Genomic DNA, 17,032 nt, shown 5'->3' with positions numbered 1-17,032 from the left:
ATTTTTTTTTTTAATTTTTCATAATACTGAAAAATAAAAAATAATAAAAAAAAATAATAATAATAAAAAACAAAAAATTTGAAAAAAGATTTAAATTTTTTTTAAATTTTTGGAAAATTATTTTTGCCAGATTTCAGTTGCTTTCACGTTATATCTTTATTGCTGAGATCTAAAGTTTTTTTCAAGCCGAGATGTGTAATTGATATCTAGTTGATGGTTTATGATTCTCGTGGTGATTAAAAGCATTCATCTTTTCAAATTTTCAGTTGCCGGGTATCGTTTTGGTCATATGATTTAGCTGATGATAGATGGTTGCTATTCATGGTCCATGTTTCTATATCATTTAAAAAGTAATCACTTAAACATTAACTCCACAAGGCACTGGTCTGCTAAATTAACCAAATCATCGCGTGCTTTTTTTACATCGTGTCTCGTGTCTCCCAACCAACTGGTCGACAGTTGGTCACATCAGCTCACAGGGTCTACCCCCCTTAGCCGCGGGAGACAGGCTCAAACGGAGGGATCGGGGATCAGAGTGACAGCCCCCGGTCCGAGCGTTGTCGTGCCAATCTGCACGACAACAGGTACGTAACACATTGTCATTGCAAGATCAGAATTTTATCAATTTTTTATGGTTATTGCTCTCAGATTTGTCGTCTCTACTTTGCTGGTATTTAAAATAGAGTTACTTGTTGATTTGTGGCCAGAACAGTTACAACAGATTTCACAATTTCACTTGTAACTGTTATTGGCTTTTTATTGACACGAAAATAATTTCTTCTTTTTCTCACTATAATGACCTTGATCTATTTCCTTTTAAACAAAATGCATCTCTCCTTAATGCCTTCATTCTTTTGTGACAGTAGAGGATAGTGAACAATACCTTGTACCAAATCAAAGATTGATTCTTTGGAGGACTAGCAGCTTTTTCCCATTGTGCATTTGCAGTTCCACTCTCTAGGTAAAGACTCAGGTTTTCACCTTTCAGCCCAATCTGCAGAAACAGGCAAAATCATTGTTAAAGGTCACTTGGTTAAAATCAATGTGAAATATAATAGATTGTTTATGGAAAACTGTTAGTGTGGCCTTTAAAATCTACAGAAAATAATTGGGTTCAAAATCTTCCAGAAGCAATAACAGCTCTGAGGCACACTGCAAAATAATATGCATGATTGAGCAAGGCAAGAACTCTCCCGGAGTAATGCTACAAAGCATTGCTAAATCTGTAAATTGAGTTTCACTTTATGTTGTGAACCTTCACAAAGTTGGCTAATTTTTCCTGTATTCATATTCAGTACTACATACTTGGAATATTAAACCTAGAATGTCATGATTCTGTCGTAACTCCAATGTTGAGTTCATTTTGTACTTACATCTTACAGGTTAAACTTTTTATGTATTTATATTTTATACCATGTAAAAAGTTTATGAAACCCCTCACAGACAAAAAAAAATCATGAAAGACTTGCACTGCAGAACAGGTGTAAATAAAGGCAGTAATGTTTGCGATAGAAGGAAAGACTGAAAATATATCCTTCGTTTGCAGATCATCCTGTGAGTATAAACATTTCAAAAATATATTGTGGAAGAAGCATAGAAAAACTCCCAGGAAGAATGCCTTGAATAATTGAAAAAAAGGTCATTGATTGAGAATGAATATGTAATGTACATTGGCCAAGTTGCAGAAAGACACCAAAAAATGAGATTAGAATAGAAGGGAAAGTTAGAGCCTCAAGGCTCTACCCCACTAGAAAACTGTAATTAGCAAGCCAAGAATAAAATGAAAAACATCTTGGGATCATCGATATTTGAGAGAATGTAAAATGGAATCTGATTGTGAATTTAGTCTAGCAAATATGCATCACTTAATCCAATAAGAAAGCTACCAGTCAGCTAGTTTAATTGGATTTGTTGACATAAGCCACTGAGATTTATTAGAATCTTTTACCCATCAAGTGACTAGAATAAACTGAAGCTGATTTAGGTCAGTTCCATACATAACTAAGCTCACTTTGGGAAAAGAGAACTCTCTATGTAGGAATGTATGTATTAGATAAAATCAAGGTCTGGATTTAAAATGAATAGAAATAAAGCCAGTAATATGTAATATTTAGAACGAAAGACAAGATTAGGAAATACCTTTGACTTGCAGATAATACTTTGAGTACTAAAATTTGGAAATATATGCATGGACAAAACTTAATAAAACTGTGAGGAAGATCTATTGCAGGGAAACAGTGAATAAAGTAAAATTACAAGAGCAGAAAAAATTCAAATACTCAACCCATTGGCAATTATTAATCAACAATATCCAATAATAATGATGAAATCAGAAACAGCTAAGATATGCTAGCAATGGCTTTTTCTATACAGGTGCCAGAAAGATAATAGAAAAAGCAATTACTAGCCATCAAAGACCTACATAACCATGAAATTTCAATAACTGAAAAGGAAAACAGAAAAACTGGTATAGAAAACGAAGAAGATTTAAATAAGAGACAAGGACCACCACGTGAAGTTGAAAATGAAATCAAAGGCCCAGGAAAAGCTTGGAATAAAATCGAAGTTGTAACTCTTTAAAGCATGCAATCAAAATGAGATGTTCACTAAAAAATGGAGTTTATAAATGAGATATTTTGGCCTATAACAGACTTGCACATGCTCTACACCTATGTTTAATACAGAATCAACTTGTTACATAACCACAGTTTGAAAGCCACACTGCATTGGTAATGCAAAACAGTACCTCATATGTCCAAGCGTTTGATGATAAGTCTATGGTTCCATTTCGAAAGCCTTCCAATTTGACTGTTGAGATGCCTGCTCCCACAAAATCATAATATGGTCCACCATTCTACAAACAACAGGAACCAACAATAGATGTAAGAAATTGATAAATATGATGTCTTCTGCAAAAAGAACTACTTTCAAACTAACCAGGTAATGACATTACAATATGAAAATTAGTCATTTTGCTCAAGTCTGGCCTTGCAGCAGATAACATGAATCACGATAGATAATGCAACATTAATTTTCTAGAAAAAAACTAGTAGTATCCTTTTTACTTTAAAATGTTAAAAATCCTAGGGCAATGTATTCACTTTTGAGCATTGATAATTACTTGTGATTATATATAGAATCCTTTTAACAATTACAACTTTTTCAGCAAGCAACTACACTTCAGAAGATCAATCATACAAGAGTAAGAAAGCAGAGATCACGGTGCACAATATCAACACAATGATTACCCTAGGAAAACCCACTTGGGGTAAAAACCCAGCAACTTCTTTCCTTAGAGAACCAATTCAACAAAAGATATCAAGTCAATGTTATGGACAAACTAACCAGCTTCACCAAGTGTCCAAGTCGGCCCTCCTCAAACAGATTGCAAGCACAGAGATTACATAGAAGACTTAACTCTCTTCTCCACAGAGATGTAACTCAGAAATTTCGGCCCTCTTGTTGAATTAGGGTCATCGGATGTGCTCTAGACACAAAAATTGGTGGAGAGGTTGGGGCACATGAGATCTCCAATACCCAAAAACGGTTTGGGCAGATTCTAAACAAATCAAGAGATATTAAAATAATTAATATTTTTAATGGAGTCCCTAAGTATTAACTTAGGGAAAATAAAATATTAATGTGTATTAATATGAATCTATGTTAGAATGGTCCAAAAGACATGGATCAAGCCAGATCTAATGTTAGTCGATGATTAGGGACTTAATCTTGGCCGTTGAGATGTCAACAGGAAAAGTATAAGAGGAGGCTTGAGGGTCACTTGGAGAAAACACTAGAGTGATCAGTCATTCTATTCTCTAGAGCGGGGTTTGCTAAGAGAGATAGAATCAGTGATTGGGAGAGCAACTGAAGGGCATTGAGTACAGAGAAACAGAGAAGGCAGAGATTGTGTCGGGAGAGCAGCGCAGGAGCCAAAGAAAGTGACACAAAGCCAGCAAAGGCTCATGCAGGGCCACATAGAGGCAGCCAAGTGTTGCGCAGAGCACCAGAGGAGTCAGCATAGCTGACGCAGAGGCTCCCAGAGTTGACGTAAGGCCTCCTGGGGCTAACACAGGCCAAGAAAGGCTAGCAAGGCCAGTGTGAGACAGAGAGGGGCTAACGTAGTCCAAATTGGGCAGAGGCTGGGGTGGCACGAGCAGTTTTGCGCTGAAGAGCTGCCAGAAGGATTTTTCGAGGTTTCAGCCAGGAGATTTCTCTCAAACTGTGAGGTATAGCTGCTAAGGACATTCTTTGTTCGGTAGGCTAGTTTCGGCACCTAGATTGTACTCTGATATTGCTTAATAAGAAAACCCTCAGATCGCTGCACTGGTTTTCTGTAAAGTTTTGTAGATGTTCTATGCTAAGAGCAATTTCACTTTTCTCACAGCAATCATACAAGTAGATAAGCAAAATGCAGATAGAACATATAAGCAGATCTTACAGAAGACAAATCAGAAACAAGAAAAATGTATGTGTTTGTTTCGGCGGTCAACAGGATGCTTCAACCAGCAAAGTCTCCTTTGGTCAGCCAGCCCAGCATATGTCACAACAACCCTCCAACCAGTAGATGAGTCAACCCAAGTCAGTTCTACAAAAGTCAACGTTGTCCTGAAAAGTCAACGCAGGGGCAGCAAGATAAAAGTCAACGCAGCAGCAAAACGGTCAACCCTTTGACCTCGATTTTTGTGCCAGGTAGTATGGCCTTCAAAAATCGAACCTCCCACAAGTTTTCAGCTTGTTTGGACCAAGCGTTGACCAAAGTCAACGCTGGTCAAACTTCTGCGAAACCCTAGCAGCAGAAAAATCCTCTTCGTCCTTCCCACGTGTGGCTGAAATTCGTCCTCCAGGTAGCTCGTACTTTTTAGGATGAGAGAGGAAAATGTGAGTTGTGTTTTTTTGATCAAATTCTCTCCAACTTTTCTTGTATATATATATCCATCAATGAGGGTGTGTGACACATCTGTTGGGCATGTGAGCCTACATTACAAAACTGGCTGACCTTTGCACATATAATTTATTAAGAATAATAAATTCAAAATATAAGTTCTGCTCATCGGATTAAGACTATTTTTATATGGATTTTACACCTCTCAGAAAGAGGAATCCAACAAAAATATTAGCCTCTTAATCTGAGCATCAGAACATGGAGTTTGGACCTAGTTGTCCAAATTTAACACTCCCTCTCAACTAGGGAGAACTCCATCTATTAGTGCAATTAACATCGTGAGTCATCCCGCCGAAACTTGCTTTGTTGGCTTCTTTATTTCAGAACAGAAGTGGGTCAGTCACAAAGACATCATTCCCCGACTGACATAATCAGTCCAGAGGTCCCAGACCTCACAAATCTTGATCCCAGATCAAGTGGTTGGACCATGCCATCCTAGATAGAGAGTACGGCAATCTCTGATGCGTCCATCAGTCTTTGCTAATAGTCTCTAGCTTTTCCACACCTCATTGGCCAAATGAGAGGTACTTCCCATGAGCCCTGAACTCAATGGGTAGGATGCATACGGGGCACAGATTAAATGAGTGGCGAACCAGCTCAATAATCACAAGGGTGGGGCAGAAGCATTATGAGTGCTTATAGCTCCGAGAAGCTATCCCCAAAGCCCCCCAGAGCTCCCAGAGCTCATCGTCCAACAGGACCCACATCATAGGGTCTTTCTACGACACCAAGACTCTCACGTAAGGTTAGGAACTTGACCTTCCCCAGGGGCTTAGTGAGAATATCCGCGACCTGCTCATCAGTTCCTATATGATCGAGCCTTACGGCGCCTCGCTGTACCATATCCCGGATAAAGTGGTACCTGATATCAATATGCTTGGATCGGTCGTGGAACACAGGATTCTCAGTCATACGAATCCCACTTTGATTATCACAGAGTATTACAGTGGTATCTAGCACATGTTGGAACAGCTCACTAAAGAGCTTCCTCAACCAAACTGCTTCACAACAGGCCATACTAGCAGCAATGTATTCGGCCTCCGCGGTGCTCAAAGCCACCGAATTCTGCTTCCTGCTCATCCATGAGATCGAAGCAGAACCAAGATTGAAACAGCATCCAGATGTGCTCTTACGATCCACCACACTGCCAGCCCAATCGGCATCAGTATATCCCCGGAGTATCACACTCCCGGCAGTGTATCTCAGCCCATGGTTTATCGTGCCCCGAAGATATCTCAAAAGATTCTTGGCACCAACCCAGTGAAAATGATGAGGCTCAACCATCTGTTGACTCAAAGTATTCACTGCAAAACATATGTCCGGACGGGTGTTCACTAAGAACATCAAAGCTCCTATGAGTTGACGATACTCAGTAGGATTGGCCAAGATAGGCCCTGCAGCGCTGCCACTCAACTTCTTAAAGTTGAGTTCCATTGGTGTCGACACGGACTTACAGTCCACCATCCCAAATCTTTCCAGAAGCTTCACAATATACTTTCCTTGAGAAAGGAAAATCTCTCCAGGTCTCTGCCAGACCTCCAGGCCTAGGAAATAGTGCATCAGTCCTAGGTCTTTCATCTCGAACTCAGCAGCAAGCTCCCTCTTACATTGATGAATGAGAGGGTCATCACCTGTCAGGAAGAGGTCGTCCACATACAACACTAGAATGAGAGGCTTTCCTTCCTCAACCTTAAAGTAAAGGTTTGGATCAGCATTGCTTCGAGTGAAGCCCAGCTTCATCAAGTAACTATCCATCCTCTCATACCAAGCTCTGGGTGCTTGCTTTAACCCATAGAGGGCTTTCTTCAACCTGCAGACATAAGTGTCTCGATCTTGAACTTCAAATCCCAGAGGTTGTTCTACATACACCTCTTCCTTTATTGCACCATGCAGAAAAGCGGTCTTGACATCCATCTGATGAAGACTCCATCCTTGCGTAGCAGCAAGGGCTATGATGGATCGGATGGTGGTATATCGAGCCACAGGTGCAAATATATCGTCATAGTCAATTCCTTCCTTTTGAGAGAAGCCACGGGCAACAAATCTTGCCTTAAACTTTTCAGCACTCCCATCAGATCCATGTTTAATCTTGTAGAGCCATTTAGCGGTGACAACAGATTTGTCCTTCGGTCTCGGGACCACATCCCAGACATCATTCTTCATAATAGCCTCATATTCTTCATGCATAGCATCCTTCCAGACTTGATGCTTGATGGCTTCTTCAAAAGATCCAGGTTCAGATTGTATAATAGTACTCATGGCAGCTGGATACCCTTGGTATCTACACGGCTTCTTGCTTTCTCGGAATGTTCCCCTTGGGGCAGCATGACCCTCAGCATCTTCGAGGGTGTCCCTGAGCCATGATGGCCTCTTTCCTAGAGAAGGGGAAGGATCAATAGGGTCCATTGGCCCTTCAACATCAGGCATAGTCTCATCCTGGGGTTCTTCCAGATTTCCAGGTCTTTCTTCATGGTTTTCTTCAGATCTAGGAAGATCTACTACTTTCTTCAGGGAAGCATCTTCGTCAAAAGTGACATCATGGCTTATCTCTACTTCCCTTTGACCAGGTACATAGACTCTATATGCCTTAGAAGTCTCACTGTAGCCCACAAACATTCCTTTCTTCCCAGTAGCATCCAGCTTACTTCTCTTTTCTTTCGGCACATGAAAATAGACAGGACATCCAAAAATTCTAAAATGTGAGACATCAGGTTTCTTACCAGAGAAAACCTCTTCGGGAGTTTTGGAGTCCAAAGCGGAATGAGGGCATCGGTTTTGAATGTACACAGCAGTATTTGCAGCTTCTCCCCACAGAAACTTTGGAAGACCTTGGTCACATAGCATGGCACGGGCAGCTTCCACAATAGTCCTATTCTTGCGTTCAGCAACACCATTCTGCTCAGGAGTATATGCAGTGGTAGTCTCCCTCTTAATGCCAGCTTCTCTGCAAAAGTCTTTGAACTCATTTGACTCATATTCAGTGCCATTGTCAGTCCTCAAAATCTTGATCTTCTTTCCGGTCATATTTTCCACCAAGGCTTTGAAGGTACGGAACCACATGAAAGCCTCATCCTTCTTCTTCAAGAAGTATATCCAGGTTTTGCGAGAGAAGTCATCAGTAAATGTCATATAGTAAGAACATCCCCCCAGGGATGTTACAGGCAACATACCGGAAAGATCAGAATGGACCAGTTGCAATATCTCAGATGTCTTTGTGACACTTGAGGGGAAAGGTCCCCTTGTATGTTTTCCTTCAGCACAGCCCTTACATACACCCTTATGATTATTTCCAAAATCAGGCATCCTTGTCACCACCTTCCTTGCTTCGGGAAGAGCCTTGTAATGAAGGTGTCCAAATCTTCGGTGCTATAGTTCGGTTTGACGGATAGTATCACAAGTCATAGCTCCCAACGGACTCCCTCCAACCTGGTAGAGTGTACCAACTCTAAAACCAATTGAGATAGCTTCCTTGAAGCTCTTCTTCCACATGAGTACCTTTCCATCAGAGAAAGTTACATTGAATCCTTTGTCTTCCATGGCAGATACAGACACAAGGTTCTTCTTCAATTTGGGTACATAGAGTACATCTTGTAGATGGAGGACTTGTCCTTGAGACAAGTGGAGGGTCACAGTCCCGGTCCCTTTCACAGGATAAGTGGCATTATCCCCAAGGATAATTTCTAGATTAGTATCCCTTTCAACCATGTCAGAAAGTGCTTCCTTGAATCCGGTGATGTGTCTTGAGGCACCACTATCGATTAGCCAGACATCCATAGTGTCGGGCGGAGATGCAGCTGAGAGAGCAGATATTAGAATATACTCATTTCTTTTATCAACAACATTAGACTCCTCATACCTGGTATTTCTGGTCCTTTTAGAAGGTGGATGGTTTCCTTCAAATTGAGCCTTCCTCTTTCCTTTGGATTTGTCATTTCTTTGATTCCCATTCCTTCGGTTGTTGTTGTTGTCGTCACTATCGGGAGAATTCTTCTGGAAGGGGCATTCTCTAGCATAGTGTCCAGTCCTATGGCAGGTGAAACATTTACCCTTCTTCTTTTGAGTCTTAGTCCTTCCTTTGTCCTTGGAACCACCAGAGTTCTTCTTTCGGGAATGAGCAACATAGGCAACATTTCTTTCATTATCAAATTCCTTCATCCTTGTTTCTTCTTGCATACATCTAGACAGAAGCTCATCAAAGTTAGGGATGGTATTATTGTTGAGAATGGTAGTTGTGAATACTTGCCATTCATATGGAAGTCCTCCAAGTGCGGTGAGAACCATCTCACGATCAGCTATTGTCTCCCCAATAGCTAGCAGATTGTTCGTGGTTTCGGTCAACTTCATAAAGAAAGTTTGAATAGACTCGTCTCGGCCCTTCTTCATATTCTTCAACTTGTTCTTGAGGAATAGCACTTGGTTCACATTGTTTACTCGGAACATAAGTATCAGTTTGTCATACATCTCCTTGGATGTGCCTAGTTCAGATATGTAGGCAACCAGACTCTTATTTATGGATTCCCTGATCAGCAGTTTTGCTCTGATTTCTCCCTTCTTATACTTGTGTTTAACAGCAGCAGAGGCATTTGATGGAGGTTCTTGAATCTTCCCTGTCACATGATCTAGGAGATCATGATCTTCTAATTTGAGATCTAATAACATCTTCCAGGCATGGAAGTCATCACTTCCAGTCAGCTTGTCATTCTCCCTGAATTCAAGCTTAAAGGAATCCATTTCCTTCGATGATGATTGCTATAGATAGAGTTTGTCTTCACCTCACCTCTGATACCATGTAAAGTTTTGTAGATGTTCTATGCTAAGAGCAATTTCACTTTTCTCACAGCAATCATACAAGTAGATAAGCAAAATGCAGATAGAACATATAAGCAGATCTTACAGAAGACAAATCAGAAACAAGAAAAATGTATGTGTTTGTTTCGGCGGTCAACAGGATGCTTCAACCAACAAAGTCTCCTTTGGTCAGCCAGCCCAGCATGTGTCACAACAACCCTCCAACCAGTAGATGAGTCAACCCAAGTCAGTTCTACAAAAGTCAACGCTGTCCTGAAAAGTCAACGCAGGGGCAGCAAGCTAAAAGTCAATGCAGTAGCAAAACGGTCAACCCTTTGACCTCGATTTTTGTGCCAGGTAGTATGGCCTTCAAAAATCGAACCTCCCACAAGTTTTCAGCTTGTTTGGACCAAGCGTTGACCAAAGTCAACGCTGGTCAAACTTCTGCGAAACCCTAGCAGCAGAAAAATCCTCTTCGTCCTTCCCACGTGTGGCTGAAATTCGTCCTCCAGGTAGCTCGTACTTTTTAGGATGAGAGAGGAAAATGTGAGTTGTGTTTTTTTGATCAAATTCTCTCCAACTTTTCCTGTATATATATATCCATCAATGAGGGTGTGTGACACATCTGTTGGGCATGTGAGCCTACATTACAAAACTGGCTGACCTTTGCACATATAATTTATTAAGAATAATAAATTCAAAATATAAGTTCTGCTCATCGGATTAAGACTATTTTTATATGGATTTTACACCTCTCAGAAAGAGGAATCCAACAAAAATATTAGCCTCTTAATCTGAGCATCAGAACATGGAGTTTGGACCTAGTTGTCCAAATTTAACATTTCCCACATTGGGTTTTTCCGGGGACATTGGTCCAAAAATAATGGTGTCATGTGGTGTGTTTGTTCTTTGTTTCTTTTAGTTGCTGATCTGTAATATGTTGAGCATGCACTGGTGTTTATTTTCAGTATTTACTTTGTAAATAATTTGTTAAAGAAAAATAACAAGTAGGTAGGAATAAATCAGAATAAGTGCATGAACGGTTTCTAAACTAAGTAAACTTAGAAACTTCAACACCTCTGTCACAAGTGCAGCCCACAAAAGTTTGGACCTCTAACTCAAATATCAACAACAGAAGTTCAGACCTCTGTCACATATATCAACCACGGGAGTTTAGACCTCTGTCATAGATGAGAACCATAGATTCGGCCTCCTTACACAGGTAATATATCACAAAATTCGGACCTCTCTCACAGAAACGAACCACAGACTTATATGGCACAAAATTCAACTCACTTGCACAGGTCATACATCACAGGATTTGGTTGCTTGCACAGGGTATGAGTTAGAGGAGTTTCATCCTTCTTGAACAGAGATAGACCACATAAATAATTTGCTCTTCCAAGAGACTTCTTCACATTTGATTTGCTCCTTAAATTGATTCGTATGCCCACAAATATCTTGATTTATGCATAGACGAGTTGTACCCTTTGAGGAGGATGAAAGTCTCTTATTTATAGCCAATTATGAGGTCGAATGGGTGCCAATGCTAGATGAGCCAACTTGTAGGAGAGAGAGGGCCGACTTGAACACTTGGGAGCCAAAACCAATATTCAAAAATTTAGAATTTTATCCTTTTGATAGATACAAAATTTGATTTTCTTATGAGCATGAAGAACACGCTTTACATGAACAAGTACATCAACATAATATGAAAACTGATCATACCTATAAAATTCAACACTCCCTCTTAGCTAGGGAGGTATTCATAATGACTATCAAGATAATCTCATGTTTACAAATTCTCTAAGGAAAGATCAAGATTAAGATAAGCATCACCATCAATAACACAATCACCAACATCAACATAATGACTTTCACCATCAAACAACTATGGACATAGTCTAGGTGAAACACCATAGGCCTTATCAAAGATAAACAAACTCTCTCTAGAAAGAGATCGAAGCATGATGTTCGGAGGCTACAGCCTCTAGGACCATTCTCCCTAATCCAGGTCAAAGTGACACAGGGACAACATCCCTAATCAGGTAACAATACAATGACACAGAGAGAATGATTGTCCTTTGCCAAACCATTTTCCTATACAGGTCAAGGTGACATGGAGACTACAACCCTAATCATGTCACCATACAATGACATAGAAAAATGTTTTTCCATCAAACCATTCTTCCTAATTCAAGTCAAAGTGACACAAGGACTACAACCCTAATTAGGTTGCTATACAATGGCTCAAGAAGAATGTCAGTCCATTGAACAATTCTTCCTAATCAGGCCTATGTACTTGACATTGTTATTTTTTGTAGCATCAAATGTGTTCTAGCCACGAAATTTGCTGGAGGCTAGAATACATGAGATCTCTAAGACCTAGAAATCATTTCTGGAAATTCCACCCAGAAGAGACTTAATTAGATTATTAACCAATTTTTTAATGTTTCCTAAGTCTAAACATAGGAAAATTGGTTAATTAAGTCAAGGTGAGAATTATCTAGAAACTCACTCGAATCGATTCCAAGATGATCCTAGCCATCAATTAAGCTTTAATCTTGGTCGTTGGTGCTCCAACAATGGATTATAGGAGGAAGTCGATAGGCACTTGGAGATTACACCAGAGAACACTAGAAATTCAATTTCTTTGGCAGATCGATTTCTGGAGTAGCAGTAGTCAATTGTCGAAGAGCCAAAGCTCAAAGCAGTGAGTGAGGGGCAAGGATAGTGAGTCCCGAGGAAGTTTTCCAGATCTGCACAAATAGCAGCAAGAGGGCCAAGTTATTCCCAGTGAGGTAGCATAGAGGACCGCGCAGTTGCTTCAGATTAGTAGTTTGATTTAGCTGAGGAAAAAATTGTTCTTAGTTCCAAAGGCTGGGCAGAGGTTCCAAAGTGCCAAAGAGACGATTTCCTCAGTTGGGGTAGGAAAAAGGACTTCATCACAGACTGGTTGGAGGCTTGACATCATAGGGACTGCGCAGAGCAGCATAGAGGTTGACGCAGAGGGTCCAGGAGGCCGAGTTTTTTGAAGGCAGGTTGTGTCGAGATTGCTTGTGGAAGAAGGGTAATTCCCTTCAATAATTTTGCCTAGATTTTCTTGTTGTGGATTGCTAGATTCAAGCATCCAAATTGTACTCAGATTTTCACTGTTGCATAATAAAATAAACCCCTCATCTGTTGCATCGATTTCCCGCATTGGGTTTTTCTAGGGACTTTTGTCCAAACATAACGGTGTTATTTTTGTGTGCGCTAGTATTTTCTCAGTTCCAACGCTATTTATTTTCACAATTTTTATTGTGAAGGTTGCAATGTGTTTATTTCAATGTTGTTGTAGCAATAAATTGAATAATTAATTTATCAGTTAGAAGAAATAATATCAGTTGTTGCATAGGATTCCAATTTCAGAATTTTCACATAGTATCAGAGCGTGAGTGATCAACCAGGAAGCTCAGAAGCAGAGGAGAGAATTTCATTGTTCAGAGGGAGCAGCAGGTCAAAATTATTAGAAGTTGCACAATACCCAGACAAGCAGGTCGAATTACTGGGGCAAGGGTTTGATTTTCAGTTGCAGATTGGCAAAAAAATCGATTTGCCTAGAATAGTCATTCTAGTAGTCAAAGGGAGTAGCTGTAGCTCAGATTTTCACTAAGCAGATTTCTGTTTGGATGTAGAGGGTTTTGCAGCAACTTGCAGAAGCATAACCAACGTCGTGTAGAAGAGAAAAGCACACACAGCAGAGGGAAGATTTCTCTCAAGGAACTCGGAGTTTCGGAAGTTCGATTTTCCATTGGAGATTGGCAGTAGCAGTTACCAGATCTACGCATTCCAAAAAGGAGTGCGAGTAGGAGAGCAACAACCGAGCAAGGAAGAGAGGGAGCTTCCAGGTTTATTTTCTCCAGTTTTAAGTTTCCAGATTTTTGCTGTTGATTTTGGGTAGCATCGGATGTGCTCTAACTCTGAAATTTTATGGAAGGACTAGAACACGTGAGATCACCAAGACCCAGAAATCTGCTGGAGAAATTCCACCCGAATGAGGAGTTATTAAAATAATTAATATTTTTAATGGGTTCCTAAGTCTAAACTTAGGAAAATAAAAATATGGGTGAGAAACTTCTAAGAGGCGAGGATCAAATCTGTTTTAATCTTAGCCTTTGATTAGGGACTTAATCTCGGTCATTGATTCATCAATAGGAAAAGTATAAGAGGAGGCTTGAGGATCAGTTGGAGATACACCGACTGATCAAACCAGTGCGATTTTGCTAGGGCGTGGTTTGCTGAGAAAATCGAACTACTGATCTGAGTTGCAGTGAGAGGGGTAGAAGCAAAAAGTTGGATCGGAAAGGAGTTTCGAGCCAACGAGTACCAGGTAGAGAGGCAATAGTAGCATCAGAGAGGCAGTGCAGAGGCCTACGCAGCCCAGGAAGGGGTTGACGCAGAGCTGACACATGCCAAGAGGGTCTCTTGCAGTGGCAGTGTAGGATAATCGTCAAAAGTTCGAGATTTTGTTGGAGAAGCAAGGTTCTGAGTTGGGAGGGCTAAACAATAGTCTTCCTCCAGCAAATCGATCCAGCGAAACGGGTGACGCAGTCTCCTAAAGGCAAGACGCTGGCCCAAGCGGGATTGCGCTAGGATTTTCGTAGTGCTTGCCGAAGTCTGGCCACTCAGTGGATCAGTTGTGACTTGGGGAACGAGGTAAACCATCGTATGTATTTCTTGTTGTCGAGATTTCTCTGAAAAGTTAGTCGGTGTGAGAGGAAACCTGTTGTACTCAGATTCTGCTTGCTTAATAATACAAACCCTCTATGTGTTGCACCAGTTTTCCCGCATTGGGTTTTTCTGGGGATGCGTTGTCCAAAAATAACAGTGTCTCTTGTGTGTTTGTCTCATATATTTTCAGTTTATGATCTGTATGTCAGTGTAGTCTGCAGTAGTGTTTTTCATCACTGTTTATAAATTAGATAACTTGTTGAATGTAATAACAAGTAGGAGATGATAAACCACTAATTGCAGTAGGATTTGTGATGTGTAGATACAGAAATTTTCACATTTGCAACTCTACAGGGATTACCATACAAGATTGCTAGACGAGGTCGTGCAAGTTAGCTAGAATGCAGATATGGGCAACAGATCGACTACTAGTTGTCGGAGACAAGTGTTGGAGGAAGTGCGAGTTGCAAAGAAAGGAAGGGTCCCAGCCAAGGACTAGGCTCAAAAGGAGATAGTGGGGCACCAAATCCAGGAGGAGTATGAAACTCCATTGTGCGAGATAGGCAGGGTCCAGCGTAGTTGCAATAAGGAGATCAATCAAATCAGTTCCAGTTGTTGCAATGGACCATCACCCTCGCTATAGGGGCCCACAATATCATAGTAGTAGGATCAGTGTCAGGAGGCGTTGTCAATCATTTAGATGACAGTTGTAGAACTAGTTGCAATCAGTACGCGTGAGATAGTTGCAAAGCTAATGTGTTGATTTGCGGTAGCATCGGATGTGCTCTAGCCATGAAAATTAGTGGACAGGCTAAAGCACATGAGATCTCCAACACCCAAAAATGGTTTGGGCAGATTCTAACCAGTTTGGGAGATATTAAAATAATTAATATTTATAATGGAATTCCTAATTCTAAACTTAGGAAAAATAAAATACTAATGGGTATTAATATAAAACTGGGTTAAAAGGTTCCAAAAGTCATGGATCATGTTGGTTTGTGTTATATTCTTTCCACGTAGTTAATAGGGGGTTTGAGGGGTACCCGTAACCCCACTTTATGGGGCTCGGGGCAGTGCCCCATAAAATTTTGATTCTGGACCCTATGTTAGGTTGGGCGGACCCACCCATGGTTTTGTGCATGTTTTTTGCACATGTTTCTTTTGACGCGATGGTTTTTCGGTCCATGGTATTAGACACGATGGTTTTCGGTCCATGGTATTGGATGCGATGGTTTTCAGTCCATGGTATTGGATGCTTCAGCATGTATAAATAGGTATTATAACATTGAAAGCAACATAATGAAAAATCAAGCTGGTAGTCCCGGTTTTGGGATCCAGTGGGAAATCTCTATGTATATATGTTTTATGTGTTATGCTCTCGCATTGTTTATTTTTCTGTGTTTTAGAATTCGTATGCAGTGAATTTCTGTACAGGGTTAAAACCTACATTTGGTATCAGAGCTATTTTTTGGCTTCAAGGGGACGCCTTTGTTGCTGAGGGGTTTCGCTCGGGCCTGTGGTAGACCCTGTTCAGTGGGAGATCTACGAGATCGATTCTGGTGGTGAAAGAAGATGACGAGTGGTGGAAAGATAGAGATTGAGAAATTTAATGGACAAAGTTTTGAGTTGTGGAAACTCAAGATGGAGGATCTGTTGGTGGATAAAGATCAGTGGATCGCGGTAGATCCAGGTACTAAACCAACGGGAGCGATCGATGAACAATGGAAGAAGTTGGATCGGAAGGCAAAGAGCACAATACGATTGTGTGTCTCAGATTCAGTATCATTGAATGTATCAGGGGAAGCTACGACAAAGGATTTGTGGGACAAGTTAGGGACTTTGTACCAATCTAAGTCTCTGGTGAATAAACTATTCCTGCAGAAAAAGTTGTATATCCTGAGGATGAAAGATGGAGAATCGGTGACAGAGCATCTGAATGCGTTTGTAATCATACTCTTGTACTTGTATACTTTTTGGTACTACTTGTCAATGAATGTTGTAGGTACATATAGAAATAAGGATGTTGATACTTCATGGTGAGAGGGAGCCCTTCCAAAGGGAGCTTCCACCTTCTCACGAAAGATAAGTATTATTTTTTATTTCCTATATATATATATATATATATATATATATATATATGGCTTTATCTTTGTTGCTTGATTATTATCCTCTCTTGTATTTTCTTTGGAGGGACTAAGATTGCAGGTACATTCTAAAGAATAAGGATTGTGACTAGATTCAGAGGGAGTCTTCAAAGGGAGACTTATAAGAAGCTTTGTTGTAGAGGGAGTCCTTCAATAGGAAACCCTACAAGGTTTGTGAAAGAAGCAACTCAAGGTATGTATAAAGAGTTGTAACAGGTCTTCTTCATATAAGAAGGTACAATCATTTTGTCTTTAAAAGTTTGCTTTATATTACTAACTCTCTCATGTGCAGGGCTTTGCTACAAAATCATAGTGTTAGGGTGATTGATCTCTAGATTAAATCAACCCTCATCTTACTATCTTTTGCTATTTTGATAAAACCCTAACCTTTAGGGTTCACTATAAAAACCTAGCCTTTTGATGTTTTGGGTTTGTTGATGAA

At 40.3% G+C, this 17,032-nt stretch overlaps 1 protein-coding gene across 1 annotated transcript in view; it reads right to left on the bottom strand.

Annotated features, from left to right (window-relative positions):
* The window catches only part of LOC149214987 (beta-galactosidase 3-like), a 189,852-nt gene that overhangs the window by 40,301 nt on the left and 132,519 nt on the right, over positions 1 to 17,032 (bottom strand). Inside the window, exons 12-13 of the mRNA XM_089389578.1 lie at positions 2,747 to 2,854; positions 884 to 994 (exon numbers count right to left, since the gene is read on the bottom strand). Of these exons, the coding sequence (XP_089245704.1) occupies positions 884 to 994; positions 2,747 to 2,854 (219 nt within the window). The remainder of the gene's footprint in view (positions 1 to 883; positions 995 to 2,746; positions 2,855 to 17,032) is intronic.

This window comes from Pinus tabuliformis, chromosome 1_1, assembly GCF_031772625.1.
Source record: "Pinus tabuliformis cultivar Carrire ecotype Pingquan chromosome 1_1, CPIR1, whole genome shotgun sequence".
Taxonomy (NCBI): domain Eukaryota; kingdom Viridiplantae; phylum Streptophyta; class Pinopsida; order Pinales; family Pinaceae; genus Pinus; species Pinus tabuliformis.
This window is presented reverse-complemented; position numbering and strand designations above follow the sequence as displayed.